This window comes from Mastigoproctus giganteus, chromosome 10 (genome assembly GCF_048544385.1).
Source record: "Mastigoproctus giganteus isolate SK-2022 chromosome 10, ASM4854438v1, whole genome shotgun sequence".
Classification (NCBI taxonomy): domain Eukaryota; kingdom Metazoa; phylum Arthropoda; class Arachnida; order Uropygi; family Thelyphonidae; genus Mastigoproctus; species Mastigoproctus giganteus.
The window spans coordinates 78,645,060-78,666,080 of record NC_143584.1 but is presented as its reverse complement, the minus strand read 5'-3'; the positions used below and the strand labels follow the sequence as shown (position 1 = coordinate 78,666,080).

The window sequence follows — 21,021 nt, the reverse complement described above, 5'->3', positions numbered from 1 at the left end:
GTCGTGGAAGTTGATAGCCTAAATAAGTTTAAGGCTCAGCTGGACGGGTATTTCGAACGAACAGAGGTGTGAAGTGGAAGTGGTTATTTTTATTTATTTATGTTACTTTTTTTTTTTTTTTTTTTTTTTTTTTTTTTGGCTGATGCTGCATAAGCTTGCTTTCTTGCATCAAATGCCTCTACTAATGCTAATGCTAATGCTAAGGATGTAGAGCTGCTGGAATGAGTACAAAGAAGGGCAACAAGATTAGTGAATGGAACAAAGGGGTGCTCTTACGAAGAAAGGCTTAAGTTTTGCAAATTACAGTGTCTGGAGACTAGGCACCAGCGAGGTGATCTGATAGAGGTGTATAAAGCCTTGAATGGTTTGAGCAGGCTCAATGCTGATGGGATTCTTCCTCTTGCTCAGAATAATCACCTGAGAGGTCATAAATTCAAATTGAGGAAAGACAGATGTAGGATAGATGTGCGGAAATTTGCCTTTAGCCAGCGAGTGGTTGGTTGGTGGAAGAGACTTCCATCCCTTGTCGTGGAAGTTGATAGCCTAAATAAGTTTAAGGCTCAGCTGGACAGGTATTTCTAACGAACAGAGGGGTGAAGTGGAAGTGGGTTTTTTTTTTTTTTTTTTTGCTGATGCTGCATAAGCTTGCTTTCTTGCATCAAATGCCTCTACTAATGCTAATGCTAATGACACTGCATTGTTGACTCATGTCGACTGGCTGTATTTCATTGGATTTTATGTGTTTCTTAACTAATAGCATAACCCCTTCTCCGTTCCTGTCTTGTCTATCCTTCCTGTACACATTGTACTCACCAAATTCCATTTCTGCATTCCTTATGTCTGTGTGACTCCATGTCTCTGATATCCCAACAATATTTGCCTCTGATGTTTTGACTAACACCTCAAATTCATCAAATTTATTTACCAAACTCCTAGTATTGGTGTAAAAGCAAGTATACATGCACCTGTTCCTATTCTTAGCTACCCTAACACAGCTCATGTATTTACTTGTACCGCAATGACTCCCGGCTGTCTCTGAAATCTCCCACACCATGTTTTCCAGGCTGCGGCTGATTCCAATAGAAGGAGTGCAAGAATCACTTTCACCTCTGCCAGCGGCTACTGTTAATCTATTAGCCTGTGTATCCCCCCCCCCCAAGCTAGAAGTTTCCCATCACGGTAGTATTAGTTCCCCTTCACTGAAATCTTCAATCATATAAAAAACAAATAAATTTTCAGAATCTTCTCTTCATTCCTATTTACTTATTACTGTGGTGAAGGGAAAGGGCCCAACGGAAAGTGTAAGTGCTGGCAGTGCTTGGAAACGAAACAAAATTGATTTAGAAATGATGATGATTAATTAAGAATTACGAAGCAGGACAAAGTTTGTCATCTATTCCACGGGAATTAGATTTTGCTGCTTCAACAGAGAATACTATTTTAAAGGACAGTGCACGTATAAAAGAACATGTTAAAGGACCAATGCATTTAAATTCAACAGTGATCACAATTCAACAGTGATCAGGTGCTACATCGAAGATGGAAAAGCTATTAATAATATGGATGGAAAATCAGATTCAGAAGCAAGTGCCCCCGAGTCTAATGGCCATTCTAGCAATTGCAAGAAGTATTTATGAAGATATTAAGGATAAGTACAGCGAAGCCCAACCCAAGTTCGTGGCAAGCAATGGGTGGTTTAATAGGTTCAAGTATCATGCTGGTTTCCACAACATTAAAGTATGCAGTGAAGTCACCAGTGCCGATTCTGCAGCTGCAGAGAAATTTTGTGATGTATTGGAAAAAATTATTGATGAAGGCGGCTATTCAACGCAGCAAAATTTTAACGTTGACGAGTCTGCTCTGTATCTGAACTGCTCATACATTGCCAAAAAGGAAAAGACAATGCCAGATTTTAAGGCTTCAAAAGATAGGGCAACATTCTTAATTGGGGCTAATGCAGTGGGAGATTACAGATTAAAACCCACTGCTTGTGTACCATTCTGGAAATCCTCATGCATTTAAGCGCATCAATAAAGCCACCCTACCCGTGCATTTCCGATTGAACTAGAGAGCATGACAAACAATATCTTTCTTTGAGGATTAGTTTTAATGCTGCTTCATTCCCAAAGTTGAAAAATATTGTACAGACAACAACATTCCTTTCAAGATTTTACTTCTATTAGATAATGCTCCTGGACATCCTACACATCTAGATGATTTCAATTCGAACGTGAGAGTTATATTTCTACCGCCAAACATGACTACACTCATCCAACCTATGAATCAGGGTGTTATTTCAAATTTAAAAGCATACTATTTACGCACAACATTTGCTCAGGCATTGTCACAGTAGAAGGTGAGAAAAACTTTATGTTAAGAGACTTTTTGAAATCTTAAAATATTTACCATGCCATCATTAAACGATTAAGCCTTATTAATGTCATTAAACATTAATAAGATCTGGGTGGAAGTTACTAAAAGTTGCTTAACTGGTGCACGGAAGAAAATATGTGCTTAGTACATAAAAGGCTATTGTTATTTATTTGTTATTTTTTGGTTTTCAGGAGCATTAGCAACTAAGGCCATATTGCTCCGGGGATATGCGGTGGTCATTCCCTGACCTTTCCGCATCCTCCGTATTTGGTGGTGACGGGCTCGAACCCCGGTCTAATCAAGAAGCATGTGCTACGCATTGCTGCTCCTTCCCACCTGGCTACGGAGGTGCCACATAAAAGGCTTCGAAAAAGACAAATCATATGAAGAGGTTACAGATAAGATTGTAAAGGTTGCAGAACTACTTCAGTTGGAGGTTGATGCCAAAGACATGGAGGAGTTAATAGAGGAAGAAGAAAAGATATTATCTAATGAAGAACTTATTGACTTGCAGGCAGTGATATTGAAGAAAAAAATGCTGGCGAAGCTAAAGATGAACCAAATGATGAGCTGGGACACTTCATCAACAGAGAGATGGCAATGGAATTTCGTGAAATTGCACTGGCAATGGTGAAATTTGAGAAGATGGATCCTGACAGCGAATGACTCTTAAAAGTTTACAGTGGAGTGAATAACATACTTGCTTGCTACAAAGAAATCCACGATGAAAAGAAAAAAGCCACCATCCAGTCATCCATAAACATGTTCTTTGTAAGGTTGAGCCGCCGACCCCTTCTAAATCTCCACAGCCCTCAACCTCGCCACAGCTGATAAGTGGCATACTTATCAGCTGATGATGTCGATTCTGGCAACAATGATCTAGAGGTAAAACTTACTGATGTTATGCTTGTCTCCTCTCTTTTTTTGTAATTTTATAATTTTGAAATTTTTTTAAATTGCATGCTTTTGTAATTTTTCCTGCGCATGAGATAAAAAATTGAATAAATACAATAAATAATTCTATTCACATGTTCATCGAACATTTCTTTTTTTTTGATTCAATCAATTCAGTGAGCACAGTTGAGAGTGCTGCACAAGCATGGGGGAAATTCTGACTTACGTAGAGTTTCGCGGAATGCAACCCATACGTAAGTCGGGGAGTGGCTGTATTTTATAATATAATATGTATGTTCTCATTTCAAATAAATTTATTTTGAACAATTTGTACCTCTTTTTTAAGTGTAGGAACATATCCATATTCTTTATATGGTATTTCTACCTCCGATAATGAACTAAAGTACTGGAATGCATCTACTTCGTTAAGTGGGGTATTGCTGTACTTATTCATCAAATTTGTTTACTATACTCCTAGCATTAGTATACATGCAAGTATATGTGCAGCTGTTTCTGCTCTTAGCAACTCCAACACCAGTCTCTGCATGTGTTTGTCTCATGATGACCTCCAGAAGGCCTTGTAATCTGATACCATTGCTTTCCAGGATGCTGCATGTTCAACAGAATGAATGCAAAAAATAACTTTTGCATTCATTAAGCTATTAGTCTGTATTCATCCAGGCTTTAATCCTAACATTGTCACGTACTTGTCCTCAAATACTTGTTGGTCTACAACAGTGTTTCCCAAACTGGGGTCCATAGACCAGTTCCAGGGGATCCCCAAAACGGACCCTCTGGAAACTGGTCAAATTACTATGTATAGCAAATTGATGATAAATAAAGTTATTATTATATATTTATGTAAAAATAAGAATAAATTGAGTCATTTTAAACATAAAACTTGGAATTTTCTTGTCAGAAAACCCAGTGTTCATACATATATACAAGCAGAGAGAAACATATGCACACATATATATATATATATATATATATATATATATATATATATATATATATATATATATATATATATATATATATGCATAGGGGTCTGCAAACTTTTATTGATCTTTGAAAGGGTCTGTATATCTCAGTAGTTTGGGAACTACTAATCTACAACATCAACTTTTACCATATTCATTGTATCTATTTCACATATCATTTTTACAAAAAATATTTTTCACTTCCCTTGGCAATAGAGTCACTGAAAACAGCTACTTCCTATGGGGGAGTAGTCAGCAATGAAGGATTTTACTGTATGGTGTTATTAATATTAGTAGTAGCAAATGATGCAAGAAAGCAAGCTTATTTATCCAATTCCACAACAGATCAACAATCAACCACCAGCTAGCTAAAGGCTAACTTGTGCACATGTACTTTGCAACCATCCTTCCTCAATTAATATTTATGCCCCTGTGTGTGTGTGTGTGTGTGTGTGTGTGTGTGTGTGTGTGTGTGTGTGTGTGTGTGTGTGTGTGTGTGTGTGTAATACCGCAATTTGCATAACTGTAGCCTTTCTTGGTAAGAGCAGAGCTTTCTTATCCAATTTCATTGCCTTTATCTGTACCCACTCAGCAGATTTATATCCTTCTTAAAATGAGGACACCAGACCTGTATGCAGTATTCAAGATGTGGCCTGCCCACTGCCTTGCACAATGGAATAATCATCTCCTTATACTTGCTAGAAAAATTCCAATAAATCAATGACAAAACCACATGTGCTGTCCTAGCAGCCTGTCTGCATTGCCCAGAGAACTACATATCTGACTACACAATTACCCCCAGGTCTTTTTCATTTTCCACTAACCTGAGTGTAGTACTGCACAGTTGGTACATTAATCTGGGATTATTGCTACCCATATGCAGTACTTTGCATTTGTCAATGTTAAACCTCAACTGCCATTTCTCAGCCCATCTGCCTAATTTTTCTAGATCTTGTTGCAGTAACATACCCCATTACCGTCATTAACCACCCTGCCAATCTTTGTATCTTCTGTAAACGTAGACAATAAGCCTGATATACCTTCATCAATATAATAAACACAGAAAACAATAGGCCCAGCACTGAACCCCAGGGAACTCCACTGATTTATGGATAACTAAATTCAAAGAATTGTGCCATGAATTAGAAAACAATATTAAAATCAATTAAAAGCAATATCTGAACATTGGTCTTCTCTTTTGCCAAAATTTTGCTGTATGAAGACAATTTCAATTGCCATTCTATCTGCATTTCGTTCTTCCTACATGTGCAAACAAATATTTTTGCAAATGAAATAGGTATTAAATCCATTACAAAGCAGGCTAACAAGAGACAATTCAGAGTGTTGAAAGTAGCAAAATACCAACCAGATTTAGTAAACCTTCCTAAAAAAATCAGCATCAAGGATGCCATTAAAAATTCTTACACTTCATTACTAAAAATATTATTTAAAAAATGTGTCATTAAATATTATTATTATTACTATATGCACATATAAATAAATGTATTTAGAACTGAATTTAAAAATAAAAGATTTATAAATGATTTTTTTTATTTATTTATTAATTATATTCTACACTACGAAGTTTTCATTACTGATCGACTGTTATGACCAATTAAAAAAAAAATTTGAAAAGGAAGATGTGACCTGCCACAGAAAAAGGTTGCCAACCACTCACATACAGGGTGCTCCATGAGCAAGGAAACTATTTTGAATATCTGCTGATGTATAACTTTTTTGAAAATTAGTTTTTTTTAATTGTTTCATAAAAATTTTAACATAGGAAAAGTACCATTAACCGTACAATGGAAAAAGAGGATCAAAATTGCAAAGTGGCATACAAAATATGAAAATGCTGCAAGTGTTGCACAGCAGTACAAATTTTTTTGGAAGTAAACCATATGCAATAAGGACCATAAATGAAAATATGAAAAGGTCTGAAGTGGGAACAGTACATAATCTATCAAAATATGGTAGCCATTGTATCCCACAGATATCTGCCAATTTGGAACTTGTAAGAGAAGATATCAAAAGAAGTCTGAAAAAATCTTAAAAAAAACAAAGTTTGGGATTTAAAATATCTAAGATAAGCTTAAACAGAATCATAAAGGAACTTAAATATAGAGTTCATCATTCCATGCTTCTAAAAAGTGTGAATAAGAATGATCCCTACAGAAGACTGAAATCTGCTGAATAGTTTGTTTCATTCTTTTGAAGTGTTGCATCATCAAGTGTTACAAACCTAGATATCATTGTAAATATTTTGTGGACTGATGAAGCCACTTTTAAAATAAATGGAACTGTTAAATGCCATAACTGCATTTATTACTTTCTTAACAGCTGTTCAATTTAACATGCAATTTAAAATGCTACAGGTTTGACAGTCTGGACTGGATTTTGGACAGGAGGCATTTGCAGACCATTTTATTTGAGGTAAATGTGATAGGAGAAACCTTCCTAAGACTGCTAAAAGACAAAATCATTCTTAATGCAGTCCAAAATCAATATTCGTCATTGCTTTTTTTATGCAGGAAGGAACACCAGATCACTATGTAAAAACTGTCCATGGAGTCTTGAACAAAAAGTTTTCAGGTTGATGGATCGGACAGTGGGGTTCCATTGAATGGCCACTATGATTTAAAACACCATGATTACTTTATGTCAGAATTCTTAAGGATAAAGTAGTATTAGCAATAGCAAATGATGCAAGACAGCAAGTTCAAAAAGCAACAACAACAAAAAAAAAACCTTCCAGATCACCTGCTCATTGCCTCCAATAATCTGTCTAGTTCTTCCTTTGAATTTTTTCAAACTACCCTCCTCTACAACAACAGATGGAAGAGGGTAGTTTGGCTGAAGGCAAACTTCCTCACGTCTATCCTGCAACTATCCTTCCTCGATTTGAATTTATGTCCCCTCACATAGGGACATAAAATTGTAATCTAAGCAAGAGGAAGAATGCCATCACCACTGAGTTTAACCAATTCATACAAAGCCTTAAATACCTTAATCAGATCATTTCATGTCTGAAGTCTCCAGACATTGCAAATTGCAGAACTGAAGCCTTTCTTGGTAATACCACCCGTTTGTTTCTTTCATTAAACTCCTTGCCCTTCTCTACACCAATTCAATCCCAAATAATAACTTCACTACTAATTTTAAATCAAAGGTTACAAAAAAAAAAAAAAAAAAAAAAATTTAAGCAGTAAAGAATAATTTCACTTAGTAGGTCCCCATAAAGCTACATAGCCTAACTCATCCATTCTGATTTGTTCATGAAGCCATAAGATATGAATGTGTCTCATGGCTTCATGAGAAATTCAAACACTGATATGTCTGAATGAGTCTTATGAACAATACTTTTTTTTAAAATCACGTGAAATTAAAACTGAAGTTTGAGAAAAATATCCCCTTTGCCAGTTCCAGAGAAATCAACAATTTCATCATTAGTAACCATTTTTATGAAACAGGCCTACTTAAAAACATAGATCTACGTATGTACATATATACTGACCAGGGCTGCCGAAAGTGGGTAGGCGAGGTAAGTGTTGCTTACGGGCGGCAATTCAGGAGGGTGCCAAAAAATATTTTGACATATAAATCGGACCTCTGTTTAATGAACTTCTTTTATAGAAAAATTTTCTATTTAGTGATTTTTTAAAATTTCCCCTGGGTAATTACATTTATAATAGTTTCAGTAGAATGAAGAAAATTTCCATATAACGAACGGATTATGAGACACTTTACTGAGAATGCACTGTTGACACTTCTGGCCTTCAGGCAATTGAGTCAATTAATGCTGCTGCTAAGCACAAATTAAGGGCTAAAGGAATTCCACATACCCACAAGTAGCGCTGGTCATCTGATTGGTTTTATACAATCAGGTGAATAACGCGACTTGTGTTGATTTCCAGTATTCAACATGGCAGGCAAATAATTAATTTGAAATAAATACAGTACATGAAATTGCAGACATGTTAAGTTGCTTATCTGGGTCTGTGTTTCATATTTATATTTTGCAGTTATAAAATATTCTTTTTCTTCAAGTTTTCTGCCCTCTGGCAGATTCAGGGCTCCATTGGCACCATGCTTCTGTCTTGTACTATACTTTTAATTCCTGCATGATTTCCTCATTCCAATTCTCCTTCTCCCAACAGTTCTCTTCCCACACATCTGACCCCAACTGCACGTGTGGGGAGGTCGAGAACTGGAATCACTTGGTCTACGACTGCCCAGAATACGAAGATCTCAGAGGCATCCTGATCACAAAGATACACTATCTTCCGAAAAGACTGGAATCCCACTTCATTGACACAGAAGAGGAATACAGAGCACTTTCTCATTATACGCAGGTCCTCTTCGAGAGGAGAAAACTGCTAATTACCATAAATCGTATCTGACGAAAGACCACCACAAGTTAAACTGTAAAAGACCATAAAATACTATCCAATGGAGTTACTACAGAGTAACTCCATTGGATAGGAGTTACTACAGAGTAAACCCTGAGACAAGAAAGTGAAAAAACACAAGGACGGGGCTTACTCCATGAGCGACTGAACTGAAATCGTCTCAACATTGAAGAAAAGAGACTTAACGCAGCACAGCTGCCAAACACTATTTGGCAACTTGAAGAGGGTGCCCTAGCCTCCATCTTTAATATCCTTATCCCCGGTGGGGGGGGGAAGACGGTCTTACTGTCTCCTCTCCTCCCCTCCTCGCCGTTCCCACTTTCTCTTCTGGTGGGGCACTGTGACTTGGGGTTGCCTCCTCTCTCGACTCCATACTTCTGTCTTCCCCCCCAGGCTTCAGTCACCCCACCCACTCTACATGCACATAACGCAAGCGAATGTCCTACACATCGGAATTGATTTAATCATCTCCAAATTACGTTTTTCGCTCATACACTCGGCCTTTCAAAAATTTAGTATTATTCCTGATTGAATTTACCAAAAAAAAAAAAAAATATATATATATATATATTTTTTTTTTTTTAGGTCCTAGCCACCAAAATCTCAGGAAATTAAGGGGCAGGACCTGCCAGAGTAAATCTTAGTCTACTGGTGTTTCCTGGTCTGCCTCCACAGGGCGAAATTGGGGCAATGTTGGGCCTCAGTAGGGGTCCAGTGGCTAAACGACCAGATGAACAACGGTACATGACACTACACATATACAATATCCATACACTTTTAAATCTCTGGCATTTCCCAGTGAACTGATTCACCCACAATGAAAGCAACGCGGAGATGGGGGAAACCCCTGGTGCCGTTTGACCCTAAACACACTTTACATCTACCCCTCAATCCCTTTCCTCTACATACTTTCTCTTCTCGATACATGTCCTATAAAGTTATACTGTCTCCTTCTTAAATCTATACTAAAGTTCTCTCTTCTACTTTCCTCAAAATCTCATTACTCACTCTGTCCACCCATTTCACCCTTCCCATTTCCCTTCATACTCACATCTCGAAAGCTTCTAGGCATCTAATCTCCTCTTTCCCAGTGCCCACATTTCAGCGTCACATAGTACAACAGTCCATATTAATATTTTCACCATTTGTTTTCTTAATTCCTTCTTGAAATTTATTCTCAATAGTTCTTTTCTATTACTAAATGCCTCTCTGCCCATTGCAAAATTCTTGTTTTTATTTCCATTTTCTGTCATTATGCTTCCCAAGTACCTATATCTATCAACCTGTTCCAATATTATTCCATTGAATGTTACATTGATTCTTCTTCCTGGCCTCTTTGAAATTAACATTACCTTCGTTTTATTGCTGTTAACCTTCATATTTTACTGCTTTATTGTGCTTTTCGAGATGTCCAAGGAGCTCTGTAATTCTTCATTATTAGCAATCAATATCTAGTCATCTGCAAATCTTATTGTCTTTATCTTTTCAGGTTGATGGATTGGACAGTGGGGTTCCACTGAATGGCCACTTTAATTTAAAACACCATGATTACTTTATGTCAGAATTCTTAAGGATAAAGTAGTATTAGCAACAGCAAATGATGCAAGACAGCAAGTCTTGCATCATTTCAGCTCTTCTTTGAATTCTTTCATCAGTGCTTCTAAATATGAATCAAATAGTATGGGAGACATGGAACATCCTTGCCTTACATTCCAAAGAATTCCAAAAAATTCTTGATTTGATTAATAATATGGCTACTATCATTGGCATTGCCACTTAGTTTCCAGAAGTAAGCACTGTAAGGAAAAGATTGAAAAGACATCATTTCGATTATGAAAGTAGACAGGAAGCTATTCAGGATCTGCAACGAAATTTCGAAATTAATTTTTTTCTTTCAAATTATGGATACAAAAATTTTTCTCGTTAACTGGAAAGTTTAGAAATAGGAAAGAACATGTAGAAATATTTAAAATATTTTATAATATTTCTGAATATTAAAAAAAAAAATGGCCATACAACGATTTCTTAAATCTTTGCAAAGATTTACATATTAAATTAAGTGATATTGATTGTAATGGGTCTGATACTGATGGTTTAGTATTACTGAAGAATTTAAGAGTACTTAAAATTTAGATTAAAGACAATATTACTCCATCTGAAGTGTTACAATATATTTTTAAAAACAGTTTTAAAGATACTTTTCCAAATATAGCAGTTACATTAAGAATTTATGCAAATGAGTGAAACAAAGGAGTGCTCTTAGCAAGAAAGCCTTAAGTTCTGCAAATTGCAGTGTCTGGAGACTAGATGCCTGCGAGGGATCTGATTGGCCTTGAATGGGTTGAGCAGGCTCAATGCCGATGATATTCTTCCTCTTGCTCAGATTACGATTGATTGATTTGATTTGGTAGTTTGTTGGCGCATCGGCTTCTGTGGCCATATTGCACCTCCCAAGGTTTTTGCAGTACTTTGATCCAAGCCCGAGGCGGGAATCGAACCCGCGACCTTTGGGTTGCCGGGCAGGTACTTTACCCACTCGGCTAGCCCGGTCGGCCTCAGATTACGAACCTGAGGGTGCATAGATTCAAACTGAGGAAAGACAGTTGTAGAATAGATGTTCGGAAATTTGCAATTAGCAGCAGGTAGCTGAATGCTGGAACAAACTTCCATCTGTCGTTGTGGAAGTTGATAGCTTAAATAAATTCAAGGAACTGGACAAAGTTTTGGAGCGGATGGAGAGGTGAATGGGAAATGGGTTTTTACCCTTTTTTTTTTTTTTTTGGCTGATGCTGTATAAGCTTGCCTTCTTGCCTCATATGCTTGTCTCAGGTGAACGGGATGTTTCAAAATTAAAATTAATAAAAATTTATTTACAATCGACAATGTCTCAACAATGACTCTAATTATGCAATAATTTCAATAGAAAATGATCATTTGGAACAAATAAACTTAAATGAAATAATTAATAAATTCGCATCTCTTAACCCTGTTATCATTCATCCCCCCCTAAGCGTCAATTCTTAACTCTAATTTGAAAGTTGTCCCCCCTGAAAAAAACTAATAATTTTCATAATTTCTACTCAATTTACAAAATTGAAACTCTCAATATACATAAACAGAAGTATATTCTTTGATTTCCTACCTTTAAATTGCAGCAGAAACTATTAATTCACTTGAAAACAGCAAAAATGTACAATCACATATCAATTTATGAAGCATAAGCAACGAAACATAAATTTGTATAATTTTTTGAACATTGTAATTTTCCTTTTATTTTCCTACTGTGACAGAATACAATTACTGTGATTTAGAATTTAAAGTTTATTTCCAAAAAATTAAGAATGATTTTATTATTTATTTTTGTTTGTTGTTTCATTATATTATATATGTGAGATATGTTGTAATTACTGTATTTTCTTTTTCAATAAATTAATAATAATTATTTACACCTTATTTTATTTTTTAATCCAAATATTTTGGGGCAATAAATATGATTTCACTTACTGGCACCACATAGGGTCGCAGCAGCCCTGATACTGATCATAGCCCACATATAAAAAAAAGGAGATATAAGTACAAACTGCTCAAAAGGTTAAATCTTATCGTGCATTTTATATGTGTTTAGTTATTGATTTGTGTCAGGCAAATAAGTTAGGCATTTATGAGTGTTAACTATTTCCCAGTTCTCATAAATTTGTATTTTTACATGGCCATAGCATTGACAAACTGCAGGTAGTTTTCAGGATTACATTCCTTCCTCAAAATTATAATTAATCATAAAGCAATAAAGGGACACCATGCACCATATTAAGAGGAAAACATTTAACAGAAAAGCTAAGCTTAATTAATACAAATAATACTAACAGCGGAAATGAATACATTTCTTTGTTCTTATGGTATTAATGGAAAAGACTTACTTCTTGGATGAAATAAAATACTTTGCTAACTGAATCACCAAGCTGTCGAACCATATCAATTAAGTCATCTAAATGCTAAAAAAATCAACAAGAGTTATCATAAAAACAATATTTAAAATAATTACATTGAATGCATAAAAGCACACTAAAAATACATCAATAAGTAAGGTGAATTGTAATTTAACTTTGAAATGGTTTATTCCAGAAATATAGAAACAGACTATTTAATTATCTAAATTATCTCCTGCCAATTTAAGTGCACAAGTTTTGTACATTTATAAAAAAATGAGGATCAATAAACTTTTGATATTAGAACGTCCTCAAATCATATAAGAAAATCTCAAAACAAACAGAACAAAAGTACCTTCCTTCTATATATATACATACAGTAGCAGACAAAAAACCTGCATCACCTTAAAAAAAGTAACATTTGTAGTGAAACGTATAAGATATTGTTTGATTACAGTCATTTCATTTGTCACAAAGCAAAGGTATTGCTTCAGATAATGCTTCTATTGCTTCAGACAGTAATTGCAAGGTATTGTATCGGCCATTTCTATAAATATGGCATTGGAAGGGTATGCACGCTCATTAGTATCCTGTTTTGAAGAAGCTTAAGCATGGCTCCATATGTTCAGTTGACATCAAGAAATAAAAGTGTAGCTGAGAACAAATGGCCCTACTGTACTGGGATCCATGGTGAAATGAAATAATGGTAACGTATAAATCCATTAAAATATCTTTAATTATAAATACTTTGTAGCTTTCGAGACAATCGTGTCTCTTTTTCAACAGATTTTAAAATTCTGCTGAAAAAGAAAAATTCTGATGAAATTCTGTTGAAAAAGAGAAATTCTGATGAAATTCTGTTGAAAAAGAGACACAATTGTCTCGAAAGCTACAAAGTATTTATAATTAAAGATATTTTACTGGATTTATATGTTACCGTTATTTTAAAAGTGTAGCTGTTACTCTGTTCCAGGAAGAGCTTTCTACAAGTGCTATCGCTGATAAAATAGGCTACCACCAGTAATCCAGGTGCTGAAATTAAAACGTGAAACTGGTGATATGAAGAGAAGACCTGGATCAGGCGGTAAGAGAGTAACTACGCTTTCCCAAGATTGATATTTGAAATGGCTATGCCTTCGTAATCACCACGCTAGTGCTCCTGATCTAAATCTGGACTTAGAGATGGCCTCTGGTGTAAAATCAAACATTCTCTCAAATATGCCAGACAAGCTATACTTGCTACCTGGGAGTCTAAAACGCTCATGGAACTGATATTCGGTGACACTCAAGTCAAGTGGACCCAATTTCGGTGAAGTCCGGACGGTCTGTGACAGCCAAATCCTCTGCTTGCACCTTCACGATGGTGGGACTGTTAGTAATCCTGAGTATATTAACCCCGGGGGCTCACATCTAGTGAGTATGGGCTTGGCAAAACCAGGGTCCTGAGCTGGATATCATCATTCTTCTCTTTCTTTCTTGGTGATGCCTTTCTACTTCTCTCTCTCTCTCTCTCTCTCTCTCTCTCTCTCTCTCTCTCTCTCTCTCTCTCTCTCTCACAGGGGGTACCTGAGGATTTTCAGCATAAGCCTCAGGCTTCCTTGTACCATATGGCTAATAATAATAATAATAATAATAATAATAATCTCCATGCACAAGCACACTGTGCACACTGTGGGTGACCACTCAGGTATGAATCAATGTAAGCAGGTGTCGAGGTGTGGTGCCCAACCACATGGAGGAATGCTGCCCCTCTGTGTTACCAGGCAATACTAGGTGGTAGATGACTCTCATCAACTGGTGCAATACCACCACTTTGCTTATTGAAGGCTTGAAGTGGTGGAACCCATGTTTAGTCTTCAGAGCTAAGTTCTGGTCAACCCTTACTCATCTCTTCCATCATGCAGTATAACTGATGACTTTTGGGGTTATGATGAACATCATGGCGAGATCCAATCTTCCTTACATTTCGAGGGTACAGCTCAAAAACTGTGTTCGCAGGCTGGCCGCTAGTTAGTACACGGACCGAACCTACTGGTAACTCTTTACGAGGCTTCCGGATCAGCTAGTGTATAGTCTTGCTACCTCGACTCTGCCAGATAGTGATTGGAGGGAGTCTGAGTATTGTGTATGCGGGGGACATTGTTGAGGCCACGTTATGTCAAGGTTCTGGGTATATTCTTACCATGTGTATGCCATATCCAAAAATTTCATTACTTCATAGAGCATGTCACCCCACTTTTTCTTACTATTGAATACACCATGAATTGTCAAACTAATAGAGTAAGCTTATCTGTGAAAAGATCTAAACCTCCCAAACACTTCTTAGTTCATTTCACAAATATACGTTGTCTCAAATCTAATCTCAACGATGTCCATTTCCACTTGCAATCTGCCAAACCCCATGTACTTTTTTGAGAGAATCTCAGTTATCAGTTGATACAGCTACTGCTCATCTCAGTTGCCCAAATTTTTTGCTGTATGATTCCTTTTGCCTCAAAGGTGGTACTTGTTCATATGTCCATTCCGATATTCTATGTCAGAGACTTGGTAATTTGGAATCTCCTCTTTCAAATCTTCTCTGGCTTAAAATCTCTTTACCTCGTTGTGTCAAATTCATCTGTTGTCTCTACCATTCTTCCAACTCCACTAATCACTTACAACTCTTTGGCATCCTCTCTTTGCAACTTGACTTTCTCCGGTCCAAATTTCCTAACAGTGAGGAAATTTTCCTTGGTGATTTTAATATTCACAACTCTAGCTGGCTTCTGTTTTCTAGTCACACAGACCCAGACGGTCGAGATGCTCAGGCTTTTAAAATTACTAATGACCTTGCACAGATTGTTCACTTACCTACAAGAATACCAGACAATCCTAATCATACAGCCAACATGCCTGATCTTTTTCTCACATACAACTCTTCTAGATAAACAGTCGAAGTGAGTGGTCCTTTAGGTGCCTCAGATTACAACTTGGTGTTTGTCTCTTCTCCAATGGAGCCTTTAACTCATAACTATTCCCAACCTCATATCGTTTGGCATTACAAGAATTCAAAATGGGATGACCTGCGAGATTTCTTTTCTTATTTTCCTTGGTCGGACTACTGTTTCAAAACTTCTGCTGTCAGCTTTTGCGTAGATTGTGTCAATTATTCTTGTAAGAATGGAATCCTTTATCCCACACTCCACTTTAAAATCTCGTCCTTTATCTAAACCTTGGTTTTCCAACAAATGTGCTGAGGCCGTTCAGGTGAAGAATGTTGCATGTCGTAATTGGCTTGTTTCCAATTCTTCAATTTAATTTTTTGCATACACCAATGCTCGCAACAATTGTAAAACAGTTATTAACCAGTCAAAACTAGATTTTGAACAGGCTAAGAGTAGAAAACTTGCTTCTTGCACTAATGGTAGCCGAGCATTCTGGTCTCTTGCCAAAACTATTGACCGCAACTTTTGCCCATCTCTGCTCCCACCTCTGTCCAAACCAGATGGTTCTGTTGTCACTTCAGCCAAGGGTAATGCTGACCTGCAAGCATCCCATTTTTATTCCAACTTAGGTAATAATGATCTTGGTAAAACACCTCTCACCATTCCCAACACACTCCATTTAATGCCTACTGTGGTCTTCCGCCAAAAGGATGTCAGAAGGATTTTGACGAATCTTGATGCAAAAAAAGCTCACGGTCCTGATGGTATTTCATCATTTGTTCTCAAAACCTGTGCCCTGAACTTACTCCTGTTCTTTGCCACCTTTTTCACTTCCATATTCCAAAGGTGATTTTCCTTCTGCTTGGAAAGTTGCTCATATCTAGCCAGTTCATAAAAAGGGTGACAAATCTCTCCCATCTAATTATCGTCCCTTTGCATTTACTTCTACTGTTTATAAATAAAGGAGAAATCAATTAACCGCTAACTCTTAAACTACCTAGAAACCTTCCGTCTGATCAACGATCACCAGTATGGATTCCATCAGTGTTGATCCACTTGTGATATTCCAACTTATGTTACCCATTTATGGACAAATTCAATGGAAAAGTTCGGTGAAACACAAGCAGTTGCTCTAGACATCTCAAAGGCTTTCGATCATATTTGGCATAAATATCTTCTAAACATACTTCCACCTTATGGTGTGCCAACTGTTTTTTGTAATTGGTTATGCAGTTTTCTCTCTGATCGTTCACTGAGGGTTACAGTAGATGGCTCTCTGTCTTCTAACTTCTCAGGTTCAGTTCAGTTCTTTCCCCCATTTTTTTCTCTTGTATATTAATGACCTTCTTCCATTGACTGGAAATCCTATCCACAGTTTTGCCGATGATAGCATATTGCATTTCACTTTCCATTTTGAGAAACCTTGCCCTTCTCAATCAGCTTCAACTTCTCGAATATCCGCTACCAATTCCTTAAATGCCGATCCCCAGGTAAATTTCCAGTGGGGCAAAGATTACTTAGTTGATTTCAATCCTAAAACTCCGTCTTGTCTTATATCTCACAAAAAGGATTCTTCTGCTCCTATGCTTATCTTTGGAGATACTCCGATTTCTAGGCAAGTTGATATATCTCTTTTGGGGAATTACCCTAATTTCTAATCTCCCTTGGCACAAACACATTATAAATATTGCTTCCTCTGCATCAAAAAAACTTGGTTTTCTCTTTGCCCCCAAAACCTCTATCAGGCTTCTACATTCCTTTCAGAAGAGGGCAGTTAGGTTAATTAATGACTCCTTTCTAACAGTCTCTCCACTTACTATCTCATAGATGTACTGTTTTTGCTGCATGCCTTTTCTACAGATATTTCCATGGCCACTGTTGTGAATTGGCTTCTATAATTCCTGCTCTATTTTTCAAAACAGTCCGAACACGTGCTGTCACCAGTCAACATCCATTTCTTTCCAACTTGAAACTCACAACAAACCAACTTTTCATCTTCCTCATTTATTCATTCAACTGCCGTTTTCTGGAATGACCTTCCTTCAAACATATTTCCTGAAAATTACAACCTACAGAAGTTTAAGTCTAATGTCAACAAATATCTTCTTTTGTCTTCTTAACCTCCAACCCAAGCAGGATACTAAGTACTATAGGTTCTAATACCTCTAATGTTTGGGATTTTCATTAAAAAAAAAAAAAAAATATATATATATATATATATACATTAGCATTAGCAAAGGCACATGATGCAAGAAAGCAAAAGCAGCATCAGACAAAAAAAAAAAAAAATCCCCTTATTTCACTCATCCACTCGCTCCAATTGTTTGTCACGTTCTACCTTGAATCTATTTAAGCTATCAACTTCTACGACAGATGGAAGTTTTTCCAGCAATCAACCACCCGCTGGCTAAAGGCAAACTTCTGCACATCTATCCTACAACTGTCTTTCCACAATTTGAATTTATGCCCTCTCAGGCGATTATTCTGAGAAAGAGAAAGAATCCCGTCAGCATTGAGCATGCTCAAACCATTCAAGGCTATATACACCTCAATCAGATCACCTCACAGGTGCCTAGTCTGCAGACACTGCAATTTTCAAAACTTAAGCCTTTCTTCGTAAAAGCAACCCTTTGTTCCTTTCACTAATCTTCTTGCCCTTCTCTGTACTCGTTCCAACAGCTCTACATTCTTCTTAAAATGAGGCCTCCAGACCTGTATACAGTACTGAAGGTGTAGTCTGACCAATACTTTATACAAGGGGATAATCACCTCCTTAACCCTGCTAGAAAAATTCCTTATATCATTGACAAGACATCATGAGCTACGCTTGCCGCCCGTCTGCACTGCTCAGAAAACTTCATATCTGCCTGCACAATTACCCCCAAGTCCTTTTGATTCTCTAGCACTGTCAATGTGGCATCGCAGACATTACAGACATTAGAATTGATATGTTACTCTGGGATTACTGCTTCCCATATGTAGTACCTTACATTTGTCAATGTTAAACTTCATTTTCACTTCTCAGCCCATCTTCTCAACTTTTCTAGAACCTGTTGCAGCAGTGTACTGTCATTAGTGTCATTAACAACCCTGAGAAACTTCATTTCGTCAGCAAACTTGGACATAAAGCCTGATATACCATCATCAATATTATTTATAAATACAGAAAACAGCAGTGGACCCAACACTGAACCCTGTGGGACTGAATTAATAACATTAGTCCACAAAGAGCAGTGTCCATTGATTACCACTCTCTGTCTTCTCCCTCTCAACCATCCCTTTATCCATAGCAGCAATTTGCCTCCAATGCCACACTGCTACAATTTGTGCAGCAGTCTTCCATGTGCAACAGAATAAAATATCAAAGGACTTTCTAAGTTCCAAATATATGATATCAAAATTATTCTTTGCATCCAGTTCCTTTGTGACTACATCATAGTATCCAATAAAATTGGTCAGACAAGACTTCCCCTTAACAAACCCATGCTGTTTCCGAGCTGTAACTGAAGTCTTTGTAGATGATCCTGCAATGCTTCTTTAACTAATGCCTCCATTAATTTCCCTGGAACAGACGTTGAACGAACAGGTCTGTAATTACCTGTCTCCATTTGATCCTCCTTTGTGGATTGGGGTCACATTTGAACATCTCCGGTCCATGGGTACCTCTCCTGAGTCCAGGGAAGCTCTCATAATTATGTCTAAGGATTTGCTAATTTCCTTTACTGCCTCGTTTAATATAACTGGACAGATCTTGTGTGTATCTTCAACAATTTCTCCTCCACTTTACTCTCAGTTATTACAATATTATCTAGCTTACTGCGAGAGTTGAATACACCTCTGGCATTCTCCTCCCTGAATAACTCCTCATGTGTGAATGTAAATGCAAAATATTAATTTAGTTTGTTAGCTACCTGAGCAGGATCGTCAACAGTTGAACCATCGATATCAAGTGGACCAATCTGATTCATCCCTTTCTTTCTAGAGTTTACATAATTAAAGAACTCTTTGCTGTTTTTCTTTGCATCCTCTGCCAAAGATTTCTCATAATCTGATTTTGCCTGCATAACCTCCTTTGTGACTTGATTACAGACCAGTTTATATCTATCATAGGCTTCTGTGTCACCTGTTATTTTATATGTATCCTATGCATTTTTCTTCTCTGTCACATGTCTAATTAGTTCATCTGACATCCATTTAGGCCTAAATCTTGAAAAATATTTCTCTGTTGGTAAGAAAAACCTAGTAGCTTCCAAGATTAATTCTTTGAATGCTTCCCATTTTGAATTTGCTGTTGGTAACATCATCAGTTAGTTCTGCCGTGTAGAGTTTGAATACTGTCTCAGACCACCACAGTCACCTTTACAAAAACGAAAACCCTTCCCTTTAACCTTGATGGTAGTTACTTCTTTGAGTAAATCCCACTTCAGCACACTGTGATCACTGCCACCTAGTGGTTCCTTTATCTGCAGATTCTTAATGGGTGAAGAATCACTACTGCTAATCAGTTCAAGAGTATTACTCCCTCTAGTTGCCGCCCAAACATGCTGCTGCTGTAGAAAACAATCATCCAATAAATCCACAAAAGCCTTGCTAGTGTGTGAGTAACCAACCCACAAATTCCAGTCAATATCCGGGAAATAAAAATCCCCCATTATAAGACACTCTAATTTACTGGCCCACTCTATTTCTCTGCACAATTGCTCATTATACTCATCAGATTCATTAGGCTTATAACACACACCAAACAGACTCAATACTGCATTGTTTGCCAACATCAATTGGATACACCTCCTTAGATTTTATGTGTTTCTTAACTATCAGCATAACCACTCCTCCCTTCCTTTCCTGTCTATCCTTTGTGTACACATTTTACTCCCCAAATTCTAGTTCTGCAATGCTTATGTCTGTGTGACACCATGTCTCTGATATCCCAACAATATCTGCCTTTAATGTCTTGACTAGCACTTCAAGCTCATCGAATTTATTAACTATACTCCTAGAATTGGTGTACATGCAAGTATACATGCACCTGTTTCTACTCTTAGTTACCCTAACACAGCCCATGTATTTACTTATTCCACTATGATTCCCAGTAGTCCTGGAAATTCCCATTGCCTTGCTTTCCAGGCTGCTGCTCAATTGCATTTCAATAGAAGTAGTGCAAGAATCACTTTTACCTCTGCCAGCAGCTACTGTTAATCTATTAGTCCGTATATCCTCCCAAGCTAGCATTTTTCCGACCCACCTAACTCTGCGTCAATAGCATTAGGAAATATTCTTGCACCCTCTCTATTTAAATGTATCCCATCCCTGTAGAAGCAGTCTCTCCAATTAACAAGCACAGACCAGGCTGAGAAAAATTCTACTCCTTGAGCCTTGCACAATCTCTCCAGGGCTGAATTGATTGAGAAGGCTCTCATCATATACTCCCTCCTATCATGTCTTGGCAGAATTGCAGAACTTTCAAATTCAACCCTAACTCATGGCTTTTTTTCAGCATTGTCTTGTACTT

General features: G+C 37.1%; 1 protein-coding gene across 1 annotated transcript in view; it reads right to left on the bottom strand.

Moving 5' to 3' along the window:
* The window catches only part of Cog7 (conserved oligomeric Golgi complex subunit 7), a 335,222-nt gene that overhangs the window by 116,160 nt on the left and 198,041 nt on the right, over positions 1-21,021 (bottom strand). The window contains exon 15 of the mRNA XM_090382401.1: positions 12,577-12,651. Within this exon, the coding sequence (XP_090238527.1) occupies positions 12,577-12,651 (75 nt within the window). The remainder of the gene's footprint in view (positions 1-12,576; positions 12,652-21,021) is intronic.